Source organism: Opisthocomus hoazin, chromosome 5 (assembly GCF_030867145.1).
Source record: "Opisthocomus hoazin isolate bOpiHoa1 chromosome 5, bOpiHoa1.hap1, whole genome shotgun sequence".
Classification (NCBI taxonomy): Eukaryota; Metazoa; Chordata; class Aves; order Opisthocomiformes; family Opisthocomidae; genus Opisthocomus; species Opisthocomus hoazin.
This window is the reverse complement of record NC_134418.1, coordinates 36185901-36206059: the sequence shown is the minus strand read 5'-3', so window position 1 is coordinate 36206059 and position 20159 is coordinate 36185901. Positions and strand designations below refer to the sequence as shown.

The window sequence follows — 20159 nt, the reverse complement described above, 5'->3', positions numbered from 1 at the left end:
TTCTGTTTTTCTGAAAAAACCTGACAGCACTTCTGATAAACCTGGCTTTAATCTGTCCATTTTGATTTACTGCAAGGCTCATGGATATTACTCTCTTGAATGGCAGTCAAAGGGGAAGAAAATAAATACTTGCTAAAAACTGTAGCAAAACATGGCCAAGATGACAATGGAGTCTCAGCCACCAAACAGATTCTTATCACTTGAGAAATACAGATTGATTGGAAAATAGCTGCAAAAGTATTTTAAAATGCAACTCTCACCAATGAGATTGGAAACCTGCTGATGTCATGAATATGTAATTGATTTCTAGCAACATTTGCAGCATGTCTATCTGCTGTACTGGCATCTTCCTTGGCTGTCTTCAGACTACTTTCAAACCTCCCCATTATAGCAAGATTGTCTTTGCCATGGTGACTAATGACTTTTTCCTGTGTATGTCAAGGTCGATCTTTCTGCTGTCCTTCCATTGAGTCTCTAGTGAGATGCTAAGGGTTCTTTCTCACACTGAGAACTATTCCCCAGTCCTTAGGTAACGTGTATACGGGTAGACACAGCTCCAAGCATTTCCACCACTGTGACTGTGCCACATGAAGGGGAATTTATCTTAAAACAGCAAATACAAAAATCCCTTTAGTCCCTGCTCTTCCCCAGTAATTCACGCCTGCCTCCTACCCAGATAATTTAATCTGTGGAAGCTTCAGGACTCCATTTATCATCTGTCCCTCTTCTCATTTACTAGATAGCTAAAGTTATCTCCACCTTCTTCTGCCTGAGTCCCATCTTAATCCATTTAAATCCTTCTATTATTTTTTTTTTCTTCTGATCAAACATCAGCTTCAAGGTCCTATGCGCCACCTCCTAATGTTTCTAAGTATATCCAGCACTACGGTACTGGAGTGTTCTTGCTAAGACTCAGTAGAGCCAGCAAAGGCAATTTACCTTTTGCCCTTTGTCTGCTGCTTATGACTATAACAAAATGGACTTTGTGCTTTTTTCCAGTCTTCCTGCAGGTACAGGGTCACAGGAGCTCACCTATAAGGAGGTGAATAGGTCAGAATGGTAAATCTACCATTTTCAACGCAGACTAGTATTAATCTTTTCAAAGAACTGTATCATCAAATTCATGGTTTTTTCTCTTTCAGTCTCAACTCCGTTTGTATTTTTTTAGAGTTTTTGGGGGACTTGCTTTCAATAGATAGTTAAAATAAGAAGACAAATCTTACTCTACATCTAAATATCCTTTAATCCTTTTGGGCAGTGTATTCCATAGTCATAAGCCATCTGCTGCATAAGTCAGATCTTTCATCTCTTCTCACAGGCTTCAATTTCATTGTCTGCTTCATAGGAGCATTAACAGGGTTTTATGAAGATGAGGCACTCACAGAAACAACCTGCACCCAAACCCTTTGAACTTTTAAGATGTGGCCTGGATTTTGACTTTGGTTTGGATTTCTACAGCATGCTAATGCAATGCAGAAATGGCAGGGTATTTGGTAATGCAAGTTGAATAGTAGGAGACAGCTAATACTGAACAGTAAGATATTCAGTAATGTATCCTTGCACTCAATGCTGCTGAAGAGCTGCTTCAAAGCCATCATCACATTTGTTTTCCAGGTTCCCCGTACACTGACTGGTCCAAAACAAACACCACTGAAATCCAAACTACTTTGGAAAAGCCTGTGTCTGTCAATTCAGGAGAACTTTTTGCCAATTACTGTAGAAGAGGGTATTTGTGGAAGCTGTTGCTGTTATTGGTATTGCTACTACAACTTAGGTTGCAGTGGCTTACTGCATGCTTCACAGGCACAGAAAAGAATATTCTACTGCTCCAGTTGCTGCTTCTGTGGAGGAAAGCTACCTGCATTTTCTATTTCATACCACAGTGTTTAACACAGCTCTAGATGTATCTTCACTGATGCGATCTACATATCTGCAGGTGTTGCCCTTTGCAAAACAGTGTGGTTTGTGAATTTCTGCAAGTACCATTTAATATCCAAAGTTACTATCTGCCCTGAAGCAACTTTTTCACTTCAGCTTTATGTAATTTCTGAATCTGTCCTGAGCTACCTTCAGCTTGTAAAGTATAAGTAAGCCATGTGACTTCTGTGTTTGGTAGGTGAAGAAAAGTTGAATTTTAGTATTATGGTGGGCCCATAAACCACTAATTTTGTCATGCTTGAAAACAGCATGTGGAAAAGTAGTTGCACCAATATGAATCATCTCGTACAGTATGTATCTAAAGTTTTGAGTTTTTTTACTGTGTTGCATGAGGGAACATAATTTGATTCTTTCCTTTTTATTCCCTTTATAAAAGGAATTACTTTGGACTTTTAAAATCCATTAGAGTAGATTGTCTGGAAGATGGAAAATAAAGCGAGTTTCTTATTTAGGGGAAGTGAATGGAATTCTGCTTATCAAAGGGCATTAATGATCAAACTAAATTCACTTCCACACAATGCAAATGCTTTTTTCAATCAACATTAATTTACCTTTCTTATTTTCTAAGTCTGATAGTACATTTCTAGGAATATATTTTAGTGTCCTCTCCTAGATTAAGAAGATCTGCAATTAATCTAAGCAAACTTCTCCAAAATACTTTCTAAAAATTCATCATCTCACTGTATTTTCTGTGTTTAGAAATATTAGAAGAGGACTAATCACATGATTTCACAGATGCAGTGAAAAAGAGTGAAAAAAATTTGTGTATCTTTGTCCCTGGTTACAATTCTGATGAATAATTTCATTTTCTGAGTGTCTGTAACATGGTAGCACCCCCAGCCTGTAAAAAAACATGTACTTTATTAATTTTTTTTTAGAATTATGCTGATTTGTTGTATTTATTATCTTCATAAGCATAAACAATTCTAGAAACAATGGTCATGACTCTTCAAACAGACCTCAGTGCAGCGATGGAAGATGCTGAAGCAGTGTTTTACTCTCTTCTTCCATGCCTTAGCCTGAGCAGGGCCACAGGCCAGAGCTGTCCTGTGACCCTGTGAGCAACGTGGCCAGCAAGGACCACCAGGACAGCTCTGAACTTGCTCTCTTCTGCTCCTGGCTCCTCCACTGCTCCCGCTGAGCTGTTGTGCTTGCTTTGTGTTACCTGAGTCTCCTCATAAGAAAAGAGATCTGTATTTGCTATTTTAAGTATGCCTTATGTTAAGGATTAAGGATGGACATGATCACATTCTGTATTTTCCAAAAAGCTGTTAACTCTGGAAGCTTAGCTTACAGATAAAAACCAAATTTGCATTTGATAGATGTAGTAGTCTCACAGCTAACGCAATGAGTTGTAAAATGCCTACCAAGCTTCAGATAGAGCAGGCTGCTTCCTGTTTGGGTGAATTTTGTTTAAAAAGGCAGGCAAAATTTAATCGTGTCATTTTCTCATTTCTAACACAATGACTTACGGAGCACTCACAAATTGAGAAGAACAGCAGAAGTGCAACAGCCAGAGCTTACTGACCTGAGGGATTCTGCCAAATAGGCTGCCTGCCTGCATAAGGATTGCAGTATATTGTTTAAAATGCATGAATTTGTAAATAACAAGAAACTATAGAGAGACAGGGTAAACTATATGGAGAGAAAATGAGTTAAATTGATTCTTTATAGTATTACCAGCATGACTTCTTCCATGAAAGCTTGAGCTACTACAGGCTTAGCATAGAAGCTTGTAAGAGCATATGCAGCAAAAAGTATTTTGGTTATTTATTACTTATGGTTTAGTCTGGATAGTTTACACTCATTCAGTAACAAATCAGTCAAACTTAGCCAGTCAGAGCAAGTTTATCGCTACCTTGTGTTACTGAAGTAGTCCAAAATATTTTGGTAAATCTTGCTTTAGCTTGAAGTTTGACCAAGCATAAGAAAGTAGATAGGAAAGATTTACTACTTCTATTGTTCTGATGGGGAAATAGAAGCAGGTAAGGTGACATGAGTTGCTCAAGATCACAGAGCAGGTCAGGGCAAGCACTCAGATACTGCTTATAAGACAAACTGATGGAAATAGTGAGATTACATGAGTAATATGTAGTATGTGTATAAGATATTTATACGCAAAAATTCCCAGATCTTCCAGATTATTTCTCACATAAATAAAATAATATGTTAGATTTCACTAAGTTTATACAAAATCTTGCATCAGTGTAAATTCTTCTGTTATTGAGGTAATTCTGATTATTCACGTAAGTATTTTTTCTTATCCTTAAGCAACTGATTATCTCTTTCATAACAGTATGAGAATGATACTGAATATATTTGTGGTGCAACACACATAAAAGGTCACTTTCTTGACTTAGTTTCCTCTTATAGCTTACGGCTGCAGATTTTTTCCTTCCACTCCATAGACATTTTCATGCCATCGTTTAATGACACATAAATTCTTCCCAGTTCCTCATACTTCTTCATCTAACAGAACTAGTTATCAACTGCAGCACCTGTTGTCCAGAATATTATACTTCATTATTAATTTTGATTGGCCTCATGTGTTGTCAATTGTTATTGAATGGAATGCTAATGTTACACCATAATTCATATTGCACAAATACTGGGTAGTAACATGCTGCTCTCTGGTAGGAGGAAGCTGAAGTGTATTCATGTTCCCATATGCACAGCAATATTCAAGGTCAGAATGACACAGGCTGGACAGTCTATAGTACTCCAAAGTAGTACATCACCATGCATTTCTGATATGCTAAAAGCACTCATTTTGGAATTTTTTGTTTAGCTGCCTAAAAATTGCAATGCATTTTCCAAACACCCAGATAAACCCACGCCCAATAAGTATCAGAGGTTGAAGTATCAATTATTAAAGATTCATCTCTTCCTTGTTCTATGCAGATGCATATTTGTGTGTATATATCTATTTTTTAAAAGTTGCTGCAGCATTTCTTGAAAGCAAATGCCAGAGATTTTGCCCAAGGGGAAAAGCCAGTGTCTAGTGTCTCCTAGCTCGTTGGCTAAATTCAGTGTGGAATCCTGGTGCCTACATTGGGAGGATGGTGCTCTCATGTCAAGAGAGAGGAGGAAAAAGACTACTCCAGTAGCAATCTGGAGCATTTAAACAAAGCTCCTATTCTGAATAATCATCTGGAGAAGCATTTTTCTCGACAGTGCAGCAGTGATGAGCAATTGTACTACTAGGATGATAGTATCACGTAGTAGTAGAAATAATCACCTTTATAACTATACATGTGATACAAAAGATACCCAAGCTGCCAGGCATTCATATAATTATGGTATCTGCAATACTATTGCTATGTTTTGCTCTGATTTTGGCAGCTCAGCTTGGCTGTACTTTGGTGTATTACTTGTTGCTGATGCCTCAGCTCGAGTGGGCCTGCCTGCCCTGCCTCTCTGCTCCCGAGCTGTGGAGGCGGGTGAGCTGCCTGCTGGTAAGTGCCTTAAGCTAGGCAGTATGGGTGCCTCTCCCCGCTTACCTTCTCTTCCCACCCATGATCTTTCCCAACCATGGGCAGTAGGTCTTTTGAGTTTGTCTTTATTCCAGTTTTAAGCTACAAGATGACAATCCACCATTGCTGGGGTATTCAATGTATGTATATATTTGCACGCAGGATGAGCATACATGGATGTAAACCTCTTCCCTTCACTCTTCTGTGGCTACACGACAGATGCTGGCCCTTGTTTATCAAGGTGTTTATCAAGGAGTAGATGACTACCTTTTCTAACACAAAGCACAGTAGCCATTTTTCTACCGAAGTGCAACTAGAATATGTTGTGGTGGCAGTTCTGTAATGGCCTAGAAATTAATGCTGTCAGCCTGGAAATGGGAACAATTTCCTTTTCAGGGAGAATGAGAATACAGCTCCCTCCTCTCCTGGCCATGTGTTCTAGCCACCACACTATCCTGTCCAGGATCTTTTGTTTAATTTTCCTTCAGCTCAATCATTCTTGCATCCTTTGTTCACAGAGATACACTTTCAACAGATGGGATAGATAGTACTCCTACCCAAATTACTGGGTAATGAGGAAGGCTTGAGGAAGGAGCTGAAAGGAACTATTATACTTCCTAGCTATATTCTTATGTAAAAGAACCACTGCCTTCATCTATTGAAAATCAAAGTGATGAGGGGAAGTCCCTGATAACGAGAAAAAAAAAAACCCAGCATTATGTTCCTCTTTAAAAAAAGGCAAGAAGGAGGATGCAGGGATCTATATGGTCAGCCTCGCCTCAGTTTCTGAGGAGCTCAGGAAGCACATCCTCTTGGAGTCCATTCCCAAGTATGTCACAAAGTAGTCAGGCAAACTGGGCTCTGCCAGCACAACTGACTGTGGCCGACTGCAGATGATCAGCAAATGGTGAAGGTGATCTAACCAGACCCTAGCAAGGCTTCTGATATCCCATGTAGCATTCGCATTTAGGAGCTGAGGAATTACAGCCTGGAGGAACGGATGATCAGGTGGGTCGGAAACTGGCTGCACTGCTTGGTTCAGAGAATCATGACTGGTAGTGCGAGGTCCATGTGGCAGCCAGTGACTAGTGAGGGGCTCCAAGCTCAATATGGGGAGCTGACGTGTTGCAGCATGTTCTTTGCTAGCCTGGATGACGTCACAGACTGCAACTTGTGGAGGGCATTGCGTTACACAGGGGAAGTCGCTGGCCTGGCAAACAGCAACCTTCAGTCCAGAGGGATCTTGTTGAATTTCAAGACCGGACTGGCAGTAACCTTGTGAAGTTCAGTAAGGAGAGGTGCAGAGCTCTGTGCGTGAGACAGAGCAACCCCAGGCATCTCCCCAGGCTGAGAAGCAACCAGTGGAGCGGCGGCCCTGCCAAAAGGGACCCACAAACATTGCAGTGGATGCCAAGCTGAACACAGGCCACCCACGTACAGGACTTCCACATGATTTTGTGGAGGCGTCTTCTATGATACTGAGAGCCCCAAGGTGAAAGTGCATCTCACCCTAGACAGATTTTGGGACTGAGACCTGAAGCATCAGTATTGGAGAAATGCCTTTGCCTAAATATTTCACGTGATTAGACTTCCACCGTTTGCTTGGGAAATTTATAAATTTTTCATGTTGATGTTCTAATGTTATACTAAGTCTACATTATCTTTATTTACCATGAGCTTCACTAATTTTACCTCTCAGAGAATGAAAGTATCTGAATGAATACATAATTTTGCATGAAAATCAGTAACTTAAAATTAGAAAAGTAGTTAAAATGACTGCTACATGTTTAAGTAGATAATCACGCCTCAGGCCCACCCTTGCAAAACATCTAGTTTTGGATGTGAATCACTGCCTACCAAAAGCTCTACCAGAGACATGACAAGCTTGCAAGGATTTGCAGCTCCGCTCCCTTTGTGTGCAGAGCTGGCTCCGAACTGACAGGAATGTGCGTGCACCCGGACCGTGGGACCCGCAGCGGGTCTGAGTCATGCACGAAACAGAAGAGAGGCAAACTGAGAACAGCGCTCCAAACTACACACAAAGCAAACGGAAGTTTACATACGCATAAGGCGGCTCAGATTTTGATGACTTTCAGTATCAGCCTCCTGCTGCCTTCCTCATTGTAATCAATGATGTTCTCCAGCCTGTCAGGATGGACTACTTTCATATCCAAATAACATCATATTGAAACTGTTAAAATCATTGAAAAACACAGTGTTATTTTCTAATACACTGAAAAAGATGCTGCAAGTCATTTAGAAAGCATAACAGCTTTTTGTGTTTCAGTGTCGGCGCAGACTTCATAATGTTACAATGTTTTGAGCGATCTTCTTCTTAAAAGTTTCTCTTCATTTTCTTAGCCTTAATTAGTATTCAATTAGTGTATGTACACAACTGTACCTAAACCCATGCGTGACAGAAACCTCCCACCATATTTTAAAACCAGGTGCTGCAATGTGGCTCAGCTTAAGCAGGAAGGTTGCTACAGCTTCAGACCACTGAAGCTCCAAGAAGAGAGAGTTCTTTTTCAGACAAAAAATTTTGATCTGTTTCATCTTCTTTGTGTCTCTTTTAGGTCTTATCTGTCAGTCTTGTAGCCTGCAAGGTTGCATCCAATTATATCATGGTTGGTTTGCTATCTATGTCAAACTAAGTTACACAAAACCACAAAATAAGGTTTGGTTCTTATCCTGATACTGTCTCATTAACTACAACATTGCACAATTGTATCAGTAATATCTTACTCTTAGCTATAATAATTCACTAGGATGATGTCATCTAAGTGGTCATGTTATATATAGGAGGTACTATGCAAATAAACGTGATAACAAAGTGCCTTCCTTACTTTTGAAGGTTGACTTCAGGGTCTTAGTTTTCTGTGTACAGATGAAAAGATCCCAGCCTAGGCGGCTTTGCCTCTTGCTTCATGACAATCTCATTTTTTTAAACCTTTGAACTTTTTTTTTTTTTTTAAAAAAAGAAGGATTTATCATTGAAAGTGTCTATATGCTTTTGCTTGCTGATGGTAATTCAGGGGGTCAATGCAAGGCCACTACCAACCTTCCTCTTTAGGACTACATACATCCTTTTAGAAAGAAGCGTGCAGGTCATACTTGGAATCTCGCAATATTTTGGTGCCTTTCGAACAAAAGACTAAAAATCCTACCAGTGATACGGGTATAATTCTATTGTAGGCCTGCTGTATTTTTTTTCCTATTCCCCCCTCCCTTCCCCTCTCCTTCTCCTCCTTGTCTCTCCCACAAGTATTTAATATTCCTCATGTTAGCTGTAGAAACGATGTCCTGAAGCAAAGCTTTGCTCAGATGCAGTACCCACTAGTTAGTTGTGTGGGGTAGCTATTTTGTGGCCTCTGTTCCATGCTAAAATCAAATTAGTGTCATCTGTTCAGTTATAGGATTTATGTATTAGCATGGAAAGGTAAGTATTTTTACAACTATGACCTGGAACTCCATCATGGTTAAGTATCTCTGACTTTAGCAAACCATCCTATTATTCCTCTTGCTGCGGTATATTCATATTGGATTTTTGAAATCTGACAGCGTCTTTTCACGTAAATTGGGTTTTCATTTGTGTCTTGGTCATCAGAAAAGCAGAAGCTGCACTTTCTCCTGGGTCTCACCATTGTCCAACCTCATTCTTCTTTCCCCCTTCCGGATCATCTACCAGTCTAATGTTTGTGCCCAAGATCTGCCTCTTAAGATGTTGAATTTGCAATTATTTCTTGCGGGTTTTTTTACCATTTCTTTCTCTCTGTCAGTCTCTGTTTTGCCTCTAGCCAACTCAGCTGACCAGACCTGCGATTCCATCACTCCAAATGTTATGTATCTCTATTCCTTTACTGTTAAAAGAAAAAAAAAAAAGAAGAAAAAAGAAAATATGTTACAGCTCAAAGTCTCTTGGAACTTGTATTAGCATCAGTTTTGGAAGTCCTGAGTTTCCACAACATTTCAAAATGGAAGAGCTGTGCAGCTGGGAAAAAAAAAGAAAAGCCTGGAGAAGACTATTTACCTAATGTGCATGGTTAAAAAAAACAACTAAGAAAGCAAGCTTAAAAAACCCTCCAAAACAAAACCACCACACAACTTTTCCTTACTACTAATCTTATTTCTGCTTCTCCCCCACTCCCAATTGCTTTGCAAATTCGTAATGCACTGCTTCCAAAGGTTCTTCAAACTTGTTCTACTGGTTTTCAGAAGCAGGCAGACTTGTTCTTCTAAGCTCTTCAGTATACCAACTGTATTTATTTAATTTTTCATTTTGCTCCTACAAAGAATCTCGGGATGCTCCTTGAAGGCCCCCAAACCACTTTGTTGTATCCTATGGATATATTCAGTGTGTACTCCACAATACTTTAATTACCTGGTGTATGAAACCATACAGAGCCATGCTAAAATGAAGGCACTACTTAGTAACCACAAAGACCTTGATCCAACAGCTAATGGAAAAGTGCCTTGTCATAAATAATGCAGTCAGCTCCAAGGGGGGGCAAACTTTAATGAAAACCCTTCCCTTGCTCACTATCCCGCAGCCAAAATAAAGGAGAGCTCCCCCTTTCTCCTCATGGATGGAGGGGGGCTTCACAGGGGCCTCCGAAAGGTGCCCAGCAGCAAGTTCTACCCTATTTTCTTCCATATTGAGGTCCATCTTTCCAGCGGTTTGTGGGGATCCGGAAAGTGCAAAGCTGGAGGGTCGCTGTATGAAGGCGGTGCAAGACGAGGGCACAGGCCACCCCCTGCCCCTCTGGCTGAGCCCGGGCCCGGGCTGTAGCGAAGCCTTGGAAAAATTATCACCACCAGAAGCAAGAGAGGATAAAAAATAACCTTCAAAATCGCTGCGCGTGTTTCATGAGGCGGCGCAATGAAATTCTGTCCGAAATGGGCCAACGCAGGGCAAAAGGAGAAAAGGCTGTGGTGTGGCGGGCGGGGGGGGGGAGCTCTTCGGCCTGCGCTTGGTCAAAAAGGAAGAGAGTCAGGGCTGGCGCTGGCGGGAGGCCCGCGGCACCCCCCGGAGCGGGGATCAGAGGTGAGGCGTCCCGGGGCGGCTCGGCCGGCTCCGAGCGGAGCCTTTGATTTTTTCAAGTCTCGCCGCCCTCGAGCGGGGCCGAGACGGCGGGTGACGGCCGGTGACGGCGGGTGACGGCGGGCCGGGACCGGCCGGCGGAGGGAGCCGCGCTGCCGCCCCCTGCAGGGCCGCGCCGGGACGCTCCCTCCGCCGCCGCGGGCGCTGAGGAGGGGCGGGCGGCCCGCGGAGGCCGGGACAAAGCCCGGGGCCGGTGAAGGGGTCGGCGCGCGGCCGCGGGGGCGCTGCGCCCGTCTCCCTCCGCCTAAGGACTACTTCGCCCCCAGATGTCGGGCGGCACCTGCCCCCGCCCCCCGCCGCCGCACGCGCTGGGGAGGAAGGGGGCGGGGCGGGGCCGCGGGCGGCGGGGCGGGGCCGGGCAGAGAAGGGTCGAGGAGGCGCCCAGGAGAGCAGCAAACGGGCTGAGGCGGCGGCGGCGGCCCTGGCACAGCGGCGTCCGGGGGCGGGAGCCTCGGGGGCCCGGAGGAAGAGGAGGGGTGCGCCGCGCCGCCGCGGGGAGAGCCAGGAGGAGCGGCAGCCGCCGCGGCAGCAGGGGTGGCGGCGGAGGTGAGCGAGCGGCGGTGGGGAGGCCCCGCGGCGGCGGGCGGGGCGGGCGGTACCTGCTGCTCGGGGTGGGCAGGGGGCTGGCAGCGCTGCGCGGGGTCGGGGGTGCTGTGTGCCGGCGGGGCGGGTGCCCGGTGCCCGGGATCTTTGTGCGGAGCCGGGGGAGGGGAGCGGGAGACGGGGCGTGTGCGCTCCGCGCCCGGGCTGTGAGGAGCGGATGAAGGGCGGGCGGGGAGGGGGGAGCTTCCCAGCTGCTCGCTCGGCTTTGGGGGGGGGGGGGGGTTCAGAGGGGGGTGACCGGGCGCGCTACCGAAGTGACTTTTGGGCCGTGCGTGCCTGCGCCTCGGCTGAAAGGAACCGGAGCGTGGGATTAAAGCCCGGCCCTGGGGAAAAGGGTTTTGTCTGCGGGGAAGGGGTGTCCCGGTGGGGACGGAGCGGGGCGGCGGGTGCGGCGCCGGGACCCCGGGGGCTGCCGGGTGCCCTGCCGCCGGCCCGCCCGGAACAAAGAGGGGTGCGGGGAGCCCTCGGCGGCTCTCCCCTGCGCAGAGAACTCCAAGAAAAAAAAAAAAAAAAACAACCAAAAACCCAAACCAAACCCCGTAGCCGGCGGTGGAAAAGCTGGGTGAAGAGAGAATTGGGTGAGGGAGCCTTGTGAGGAGGAACGTTCCTCGGATGAAGGGGTTATGTTTGGTTCTTCTCGGGAGACAGCGCAAGGCTGATTGTTCCTGTGGTTTTGAGGCCACTGTCATATCTCTTTATTAGGATTTTTTATGATTATTTTTTATGTGTCCAATTGTACCTTGCAACAACAAATTTATTTAAAAGAGCCTTTTAGATTAATTTGTTTCAATAGTATAAGCAAAACTGGAGAGTAAGAGCCCTTGACTTCGCTCTTTGTTGTCTGCGTTCACAGTTGACTGAATTGTGGCTTGCGCGTAGGGTTAAAAGTGCTGTCTCCTTTATTTCAGGGCTCTAGGGGAAGACGTTGTCTCTTCTGACATCTTGCGATTAAGATACCTGAGAACAGGTTCAGTAAGAATCCAAGTTCCTGAAGAAGACACTGATGAATGTATTGAAATAAGAAGCTGTAAACGTTTAAAATCCGCCCCCCCCCCCCATCTATACTGCATAAGAAACCATAATCTGAAGCACTTCTTGGACACCCACCCAGATGTATGAAGTCTGCAAAGCTCGCTGTCCAGACTGACCGTTTCTTAGTTAGTGGTACTTAACCGCATTTGTGGTGTGTATATAGTACTCCGAAGAAAAATCGCTCGCTCTGGAAAATTCCCAGAAGGAACATTTTGTTACGGACAGCTCTTTCTGGATGTATATCCAGAGAGATTAATGCCTACGGTTGAAAGGCATTTAGTATACACTGAAAAGTTGGCTTTCCCTCAGTTTTTCCAGATGTATTGTCTCCTCTGTGTACTGGGAATGCACACAACTGCGTAAACTACAGATGCAGCCATGGAGCTGTACGAACTTTTGAGCCGCATGAGAAGTATTGTTGAGAGCTGGTATCAGACGCCGCTTCATGATGTCAGCTGAGCTGTGATTGTGTTATGCTAATCATAATAAGGCATCCAAATGGAGTGACACCCTTCCTGAGAAGAGGCTGTTTTACGAGGAAGGTTAACTGATTACCTTAACCTCTGTCAAGTTCAGTGTGGAAGACTTTTCTGTGCAAGATGAATGCCTGTCTCCCCACTCCGAGATGCTGACGTTGTACTGCTGCTGATGACAAACCTAAGACAAGAAGCTTGATAAAATGGCTCAAACCAGCTTGCTGCAGGGAAAGCCGTTTTACTGTAGGGAGTGGGTTTTCCACAAGCTTCAGCACTGCCTCCAGGAGAAAGCTAACTGCAGCAGTAGTGCTGCCAACAAACCATCTCTTGTAGTGAATCCTGGGAATAATACCAGTGTTGTCTCTGGGAAAGGAGCTGCCTGGGGTGTATTGTTGGTAGGAGGGCCCGGTAGTGGGAAGACGGCCCTCTGTACTGAGTTACTGTGGCCAAGCTCACCTGCAAATGTACAAAGAGGCTTACATCGTCAGGCTCTAGCCTTCCATTTCTGCAGGGCCCAAGACTCTGACACGCTGTGTGTTGGAGGGTTTATTAGAGGTTTAGTTACGCAAATCTGCCGCAGTGGACTGATCCAGGGATATGAGGACAAACTAAGAGATCCTGCTATTCAAAGTCTCTTGCAGCCTGGGGAATGTGAGAGGAACCCTGCTGAAGCATTTAAAAGGTAAAAACAAATTAAAGAAAACCCTATTAAAAATAAAACACAAATAAAGAAAAATGATGGCTTCTGTTTAGGTCTTCCTTCCAAAGAGTCTACAGTGCAGTAGGTTGAAAACATGTTTGTTGCATGGCTTATCTCTATCAGAGCTTGCAGACCTACCCTGGAAAAATCTTAAGTTTGTCCTTATAGCTGACATAAATAAATGCCTACTTTTTAAACAAAATTTATTATTAATAGTGAATTTATTTACACTTGTGCATTAATACCCTCACTTGTAACTGGTGTTTTGGAAAGACTTTAAAGTGATTGACTTCAGAGTGGAAGGTGCCTAGTCAGTGGCCTTCATGTGCCATTAAGGTAGGGCAGTTGACTTCCACAGACCTGGAACAGACCTTGTAGGACCCTTGCAAAAGCTTTCCAATACTGTGCTCTAAGAGGAAACCAGACTAATCAATGTCTGGGTCTGGTCCAGCGCATCGGTTTTATGTTTGTCTAAAGATATATGGTAAGAAAATGTCAATTAACTCCTTATGTTACTTGTCACAATATGCACAGGTTATGTCAAATCTTTATTGCTACTTGTTTTAAAAGTACTCCAAAGTATTGAGTGGATCAGAAATTTATCAGGAGGGCTCACCCTGCCTCTTAGCATGTTTGTCAGCTATGTTGGATGAAAACATTTATTCATTTATTTGCTTACTTAAACAAACCGAAGTCTCTTCCGTATGTCACTGAGATTTTGTTTCTGTAAGGATACTGGTGTGTGTGCAAGAGTGTATATCCGTAGACCACTTAGAAGAATGTGCTATTCTGAGCACAGCCTTCACAATCACACGTTGATTCGTCTTTACTCCTTTGGGTCACAAAGAATGTAAATGCAGAAAGGGTAAGGCTTGTCCTTAGCAGCAAAGCTGCAGTTGATTTTGTTGCTAGTATAAAACTTTCCTGGTACATTAGTTAAACTGAAGTTCTTTAATGTTGTGTTGTGATGTGACTTTTTGTGGTACGTAAGGGCTTATTGGACAAAGTTTGCAGTATAAAAAAAAAATCCTGTCTCTTTTTTCTTTTTTTTTTTTTCCTGACTACTAAGGCTGGGTAAACAAGTACTGAGGTTGAACTGTAGTGCTTGCTTATATTGTCACGGTGGTGTAAAAGAGCCTTCAAGTTCCGATGGCTGTTATGTTCTTGCCCACTGAATAAACAGGATGCATGTCTACATTGTTCTCAGTGCAGTGTCTTAAAACAAACCAAGTCTAAACCAAGACTAATTCTGGATTTTTTTGATTGTTGCTAAGTGAAGATGCAACTTCGAGCAGCTATTAAGGTCCTAATTTCAGAAGTATTAAGCCCTCTCAATTTATAATGGCTAAAAACTGGGTGAAGTTAGGTGTCTATAAATGGAATAACAGACTGGCCATCTGGCTTTAGGCAGTCTTTTAAAGTCGTGGAAGTGGAGTAATATGGTGAATAAGAGCCCATTTATGTTTAAAAGTCTGTTACAAGGAAATCTTACTAATTTAGTACAGGCAAATTCTCTCTAAGGGCTGGAATCCTTGCTCTGTTCTAAACGTGATCGCCTTACTCCAAAGAACAGGAGTTAGGTAAATGTCTTTAGACAAAAATGCAATATAGAAATATAAAAGATACTTGTGACTCACCTTTTCGGGTCACACTGCTTTTTATGAACACAGGGTTTAATGATGGGCTGTTTGAGTACTTATATACAGGGTTCTTGGTTTTGTACTAGAAAAATCAAATATGATACAACATCTGGTACTAGTCTTTCCCTTCTCAAATTTTGCAGCAGTGATTATGAACTCTTACTACTATGCTAAAAATACTTACATTGTAGTATAACAGCTTCAGCCAATGAGATTTTTTTTTTTTGGCCCTTCATGTATTCCCTTGCTGCCCACCTACTCTGATCTCTTGCTCTCAAAGCAGCTGTGGTAGCTAGTCTTCATTCTCATGTTTCAGATTTAAAAGAGAGGAGGTGTTAGAGACAAGGTGCTGTACTGGGAATCTAAGTTTTCAGCACTGTGGCAGGGGACCAGGAGATGGCTGTTGACGGCAGTACTGCGAGCTTCTTCTGCTGCCTGTGTGATACAATCACTGTCCACAAACAAGAACAACTTCCCCACTGTGACGTACCTTGATCGTCTGTTCACTGAATTTTTTTTTAATATACAAAGCATGCAAGAAATGTTTAACAAAAAGAGAAGTTAGTATTTTTCATGGTTTCTAAGACTTATCACTGAGCACTTCAGTGTTCTGGTCTGGTGTGTTTATATATGCTTTCTGTTAAGTGAAAATTGTTGTAATGTTCAATGAGTTCTAGGAAGACTTGACAGTCAGCTGATTGCCTCTTGCATTCTGTAAAGGCACTGAAACAGCATAAAGCTCTCATCTCAATATTCCATTGATTTTTTTACATTACGTTAATTTTCTGTATTCACTAGAAGAGAGGAAAGATCTTTCTTTCAAATTTTTGCTCTGCTTTGCACAGCTGCTCCAGACTATCTATTCGTGGCCTAAAATGGAAAGACTTCTCTTCCTAAGTGCTAAACAAGATTACACCATTTATTTTTGTGCTAATTGTCCTAGAAATAGTAAGAAAGAAAAACTTTGTAATGCCTTAAATCTTTTTCTGAAGAACACTTTTTAAATAGGTTTTCAGCAACCATGATGGTGAAAGTGATACATGTGCAAGTGAGGGCCCGGAGAGTTAAGCTTCTTCTCCTCCTGTTTGCATGTCTTCTCTTAATAATTTCTCATCTATTTATAATCTTAACATGCCCTAAAAATTCTTTTGGGGGCAGATCTTGCAGATTTGAAGAGCTGGAAGGGCTGATCTGTACAAATGTATTTAACCAGCATTTGTTGCTGCACTGACAGCTGAGGGAAAGAACAGCAGACCTGCTTATAGCACCGCTTCTGAGGCACTCATGCATACAGTACTGGAGCAGAAATCAGTCTTAAACATAAGGGAGAATGCTGAAGCCTCATGTTCAAATTTGAGGTGAGAATCAAGCAGAAAGTGTAAAGGAAATGGCAAAGAATGTTGCAGACTCCAAAAGTAAGAAGAAATGTGTTGAACAATTTTATCTAAAAGTTCTAGTAGGCTATTCTTCCCTGTTTAAATAGAAAAGTCAAAGTCAGAATAACTTGAATTTTGCAATACTATCTCTAGGGTTGTGAATGGGGGTTGGTTTTGGTTTTGCTGCAGCCAAGTTTACACTTCCAGCGATTGGTAGGTATAAAGGCACCTATCAGTTATCCAAGGCCATGAGGACAGAAAGGAACCCTAGTATAAACCATGGATAACACTGAAATTTGTGCAAACTGGGCTGTAAAAAGACATTTACACTTATGATCGTGGTTTACGTTTTTCAGACAAAGGAGATGACATTAAACACCTTCAGACAGTAGGGGAAGGCACGTAATTCCCATGTGTTGTGCTACAGTTAGGAGTGGTGGTGGAAGGCAGAGCTTGGTTAATTCACGGTGCAGAAAGTGGACATTACTGTAAGTGTGGACCTAGTTTACCCTGCAGGGTTGATTTCTTTTGCAGCCATTGCTCTTGAGTTTGAAAGACATCCGTGCCCAGAGCTCCTGGGTCACTTTCAGGGAATTTAGAGATAGAACATGTCAGTTAAATAACATGATCTTTTTAAGCTTGCGCTAAACTCATCTTTAGTGTGCATTGGTCTAGTACAAACTTAAAGCAAAATTTGAATTTTGCTTGGGTAGATTGCTGAAATTCATAATTTTGGGGGGATTTATTAATTTCCACATTTCCCAGCAGGTTGGTGGAGATAGAGCTGCTTTGCTGTTGCTCACAGTTGAAGTTTCTTGCTGTCTTCTGCATGTCTTTTCAAGAAATTACAAATCTTGTGAGGCTTTTCACATACTTACTTCTCACATATTGGATTTGGGTCAATGAGGTTCAAGTGTTTTCTACTTGTGAACTGTCCTAGAACTGTATTACAAAAGTATTTCTAATACTGTTACTTTAATGTAAGATGGTCTAATCAAAGAGATTTTTATTGGGGGGAAAAAAATGAAACTATGATTTCAGATTTTCATTTATTTGCATTGCTGATATTTGCATTGCTGAAATTGCATTCCCGTGCAAGTAGCTGTCCCTGATAGGAGAGACACAAGAAAAGAACAATTAGAGAAAAGCTTCTGAACAGATTTGTGATTGTATAAAAACTTCACAGAAGTTTTCTCAAGCTGGTGTTACATCTTCTTTACCTAACACTAATACAGTGGAAACTATGCCCAAGAACTTAAGTATCCTTTTTTTCAGAAAGGACACCAGATTTATTTCTCTTTCAGTTTACGCTGGTGCTAAATTCAGTGTCATGGTTCCTTTTGCAGGTTTCCAGACAATCACAGCTTTTCTTCTATTTCTAACTCCCAGTTTCTGCTACTCCCATTTGAAAAGGGGCACCCCAGACAGTTCACTAAGCTGGGCAGGTGATAAGAGGCATCCACACCAAAACTTTAAAGTAATAGCAATACAGAATTGTTGGATGTTGCACTTTCTCCACGCCCTAGCACTCTATGAAGCTGTACTAAGTATCTGTGGTGTAGTTCCTGTGTGTCTGCGTGCACAACAGATTTGCATTGTAATGGAACGTGACCAATAATGTTAAGTGAGATAAAAGTAAAGCAGTTATACAGCGCTCTAGAATATGCAAATATCTGTAGACTTGATTGTAAAAAGCGTGAGAGGTCACGTAATGTGTTAAACTGACTGCAAGTTTGAAGCAGGGGTTTATGTTGATAAAAATGGAAAGCCGCCTTCTGTGAGTCATTGGTTTAGACAGCACTAAAGCACAACAACTCTTGTGCCAGTAGCTGTTATCTGTGTAAAGTTACTTTTACCTGTTTGGAAGAGAACTCCAAAGGATTGAGCCTCTAGTGTTTCGTGTTTGGCAATATGATGGAAATCTTATGAACAGCAGAATTTGGGAAAAAAACCTTAGGGTTGTCAACCAATGCTAACAAGCATTTCCTCCCCCCAAGCCCTTCACCTGTGTTGGCTTTCCATGCTACTAATTTTGTTTTTTTTTCTTTTTTTCTTCCCTGTTTGCCTCAAGAGTGGTATATCATCAGAAAGCTGCAAATTGCAGGTGACTGAGAGAGCTTATCCCCTTATCTAAATGATAAGCAGAAACAAGTTTTGTTTCAAATTCTGGATTGTTTGTCTGACAACATAGAAAAACATGTGTTTGTTCAGCAGATGTTCTGTGAAGGTTGTCCAGTGTCCTGGGTTTGGCCAGGACAGGGTTAATTTTCACCAGACTCCAGGAAGGGGCACAGCCCGGGGGTGGGGGCTGACCCCACCTGGCCAAACAGAGCCCGGTATTCCATACCATGTGCCGTCACGCTGGGTTCCGGTGGGGGGAGCGGCGCGGCGGGAACGCACTCGCGGCTTGGGGCGGGCGCAGCGCCGGTCCGGTTTCGGGAGAGCGGCTGTTGTACGGTTCGTGGTTGTGTTTTCTCTTTATTTGTATCGTTGTTGTTCCTGTTTTCCCTCTGTTTGCTGTTCTGTTAAACTGCCCTTATCCCGACCCACCAGTTTCTGCCTCTTTCTTTCCATTCTCCTCCGCACGCCGGCGGGGGGAGGGGCGGCCGCGTGGCGCTTTTGTTGCCGGCGGCAGCCGAAACCAAAACATTTAATTGGCGCCCAGACGTGGAGCGGGGATAACGGCAGGGCTGAGCAGCGAGTGTTAAAACTGCTTTCATAGATTTTGTTAAAATTTATTATACGCATTTACTGTGCTAGTTAAAGTCGCCGGTAAAAATGTTTCTGACTTTGATCAAATATCTGTGCTACGTAAATCCTTACTTGCTGTATGTGTTTACTGCCATGCTGTTCATCATCGCTGGGAAAAAGATCAGGATGATGATTTTGCTCTACCTTACGATATCGACTTATGATATGATAACATCACTGTGCATGAAATTAGTCTTGTATTTGCATGCGGCACTGCGGTCATTTCCGTACCTCGGGTCCTATGTCTTAGATTTTGTTAGTAATCAAACCCAATCTGTGGGGAAAACCGAAGGGGATACCTTCCCCCACTCTTTCGCCCCCCCTCTCTCCCTCAGGCTGGTCCTAACGGCTTTTGAGAATTTCGAGTACCCGTGGGATGCTCAGGCCAGCACTCTCCTTTTGTTCTGCCTCCTGAATGGGTTTCAGCTTTTGTTTAGGGTTAAGCAAGTCGTTAAGAACATCGTGCAGAGACCTGCCCCGGGGCCGGATAGCTGTGAGTGGCTGGGTGTGTGGGACAGCATGGGCAAGTACCTAGGGCAGTGGGCACCACCGGTGTTTTTTAAACTCACCCCTGAACAAATACAGAATCCAGACAGTCTAGTAAAATATCTGCAAAGAGTGTGCTGCCACCCGGGGAACTCCAGAGAGACACAAATCACTGCAACGTGCTGGGGTCTGGCCCACGCCTACCGAGCCATGTTCAACACTGTTCAGTGCCTTAAAGGGGAAAGGGGGGGAAACGAAGCGGCAGGCACTGCAGCTGGCGCTGCCCCCCCAGCCGGCCCTGCAGCCCCTCCAGCCCAGCAGGCAGTCCCAGCCCCCCAGACTGGCACCGCCGCTGCCACAGCTGCAGGGTCTGCCTCGGTTTCCCTGGCAGGCACAGCAGCTGCTCCAGCCCCAGCTCCAGCTGCAGGCATCGCAGCTGAGCCCAATGACCAACCTGTGCCCGTAGCAGTCGCCCCTGTAAAACTAAAGAAAGACGCAAAGAGAGCAGATCGCTCTGGGAGGGATGACGATGAGCCAGGGTCATCACGGGAGATAGAGACAGAGATCATCACCCGGTCCCTGT

At 43.7% G+C, this 20159-nt stretch overlaps 1 protein-coding gene across 1 annotated transcript in view; it reads left to right on the top strand.

Moving 5' to 3' along the window:
* Positions 1 to 10887: 10887 nt before the first annotated feature.
* Positions 10888 to 20159, top strand: part of ANKRD50 (ankyrin repeat domain containing 50) — a 52151-nt gene continuing 42879 nt past the window's right edge. The window contains exons 1-2 of the mRNA XM_075420947.1: positions 10888 to 11058; positions 12024 to 13305. Coding sequence (XP_075277062.1) covers positions 12827 to 13305 — 479 coding nt within the window. The 5' untranslated portion in view covers positions 10888 to 11058; positions 12024 to 12826. The remainder of the gene's footprint in view (positions 11059 to 12023; positions 13306 to 20159) is intronic.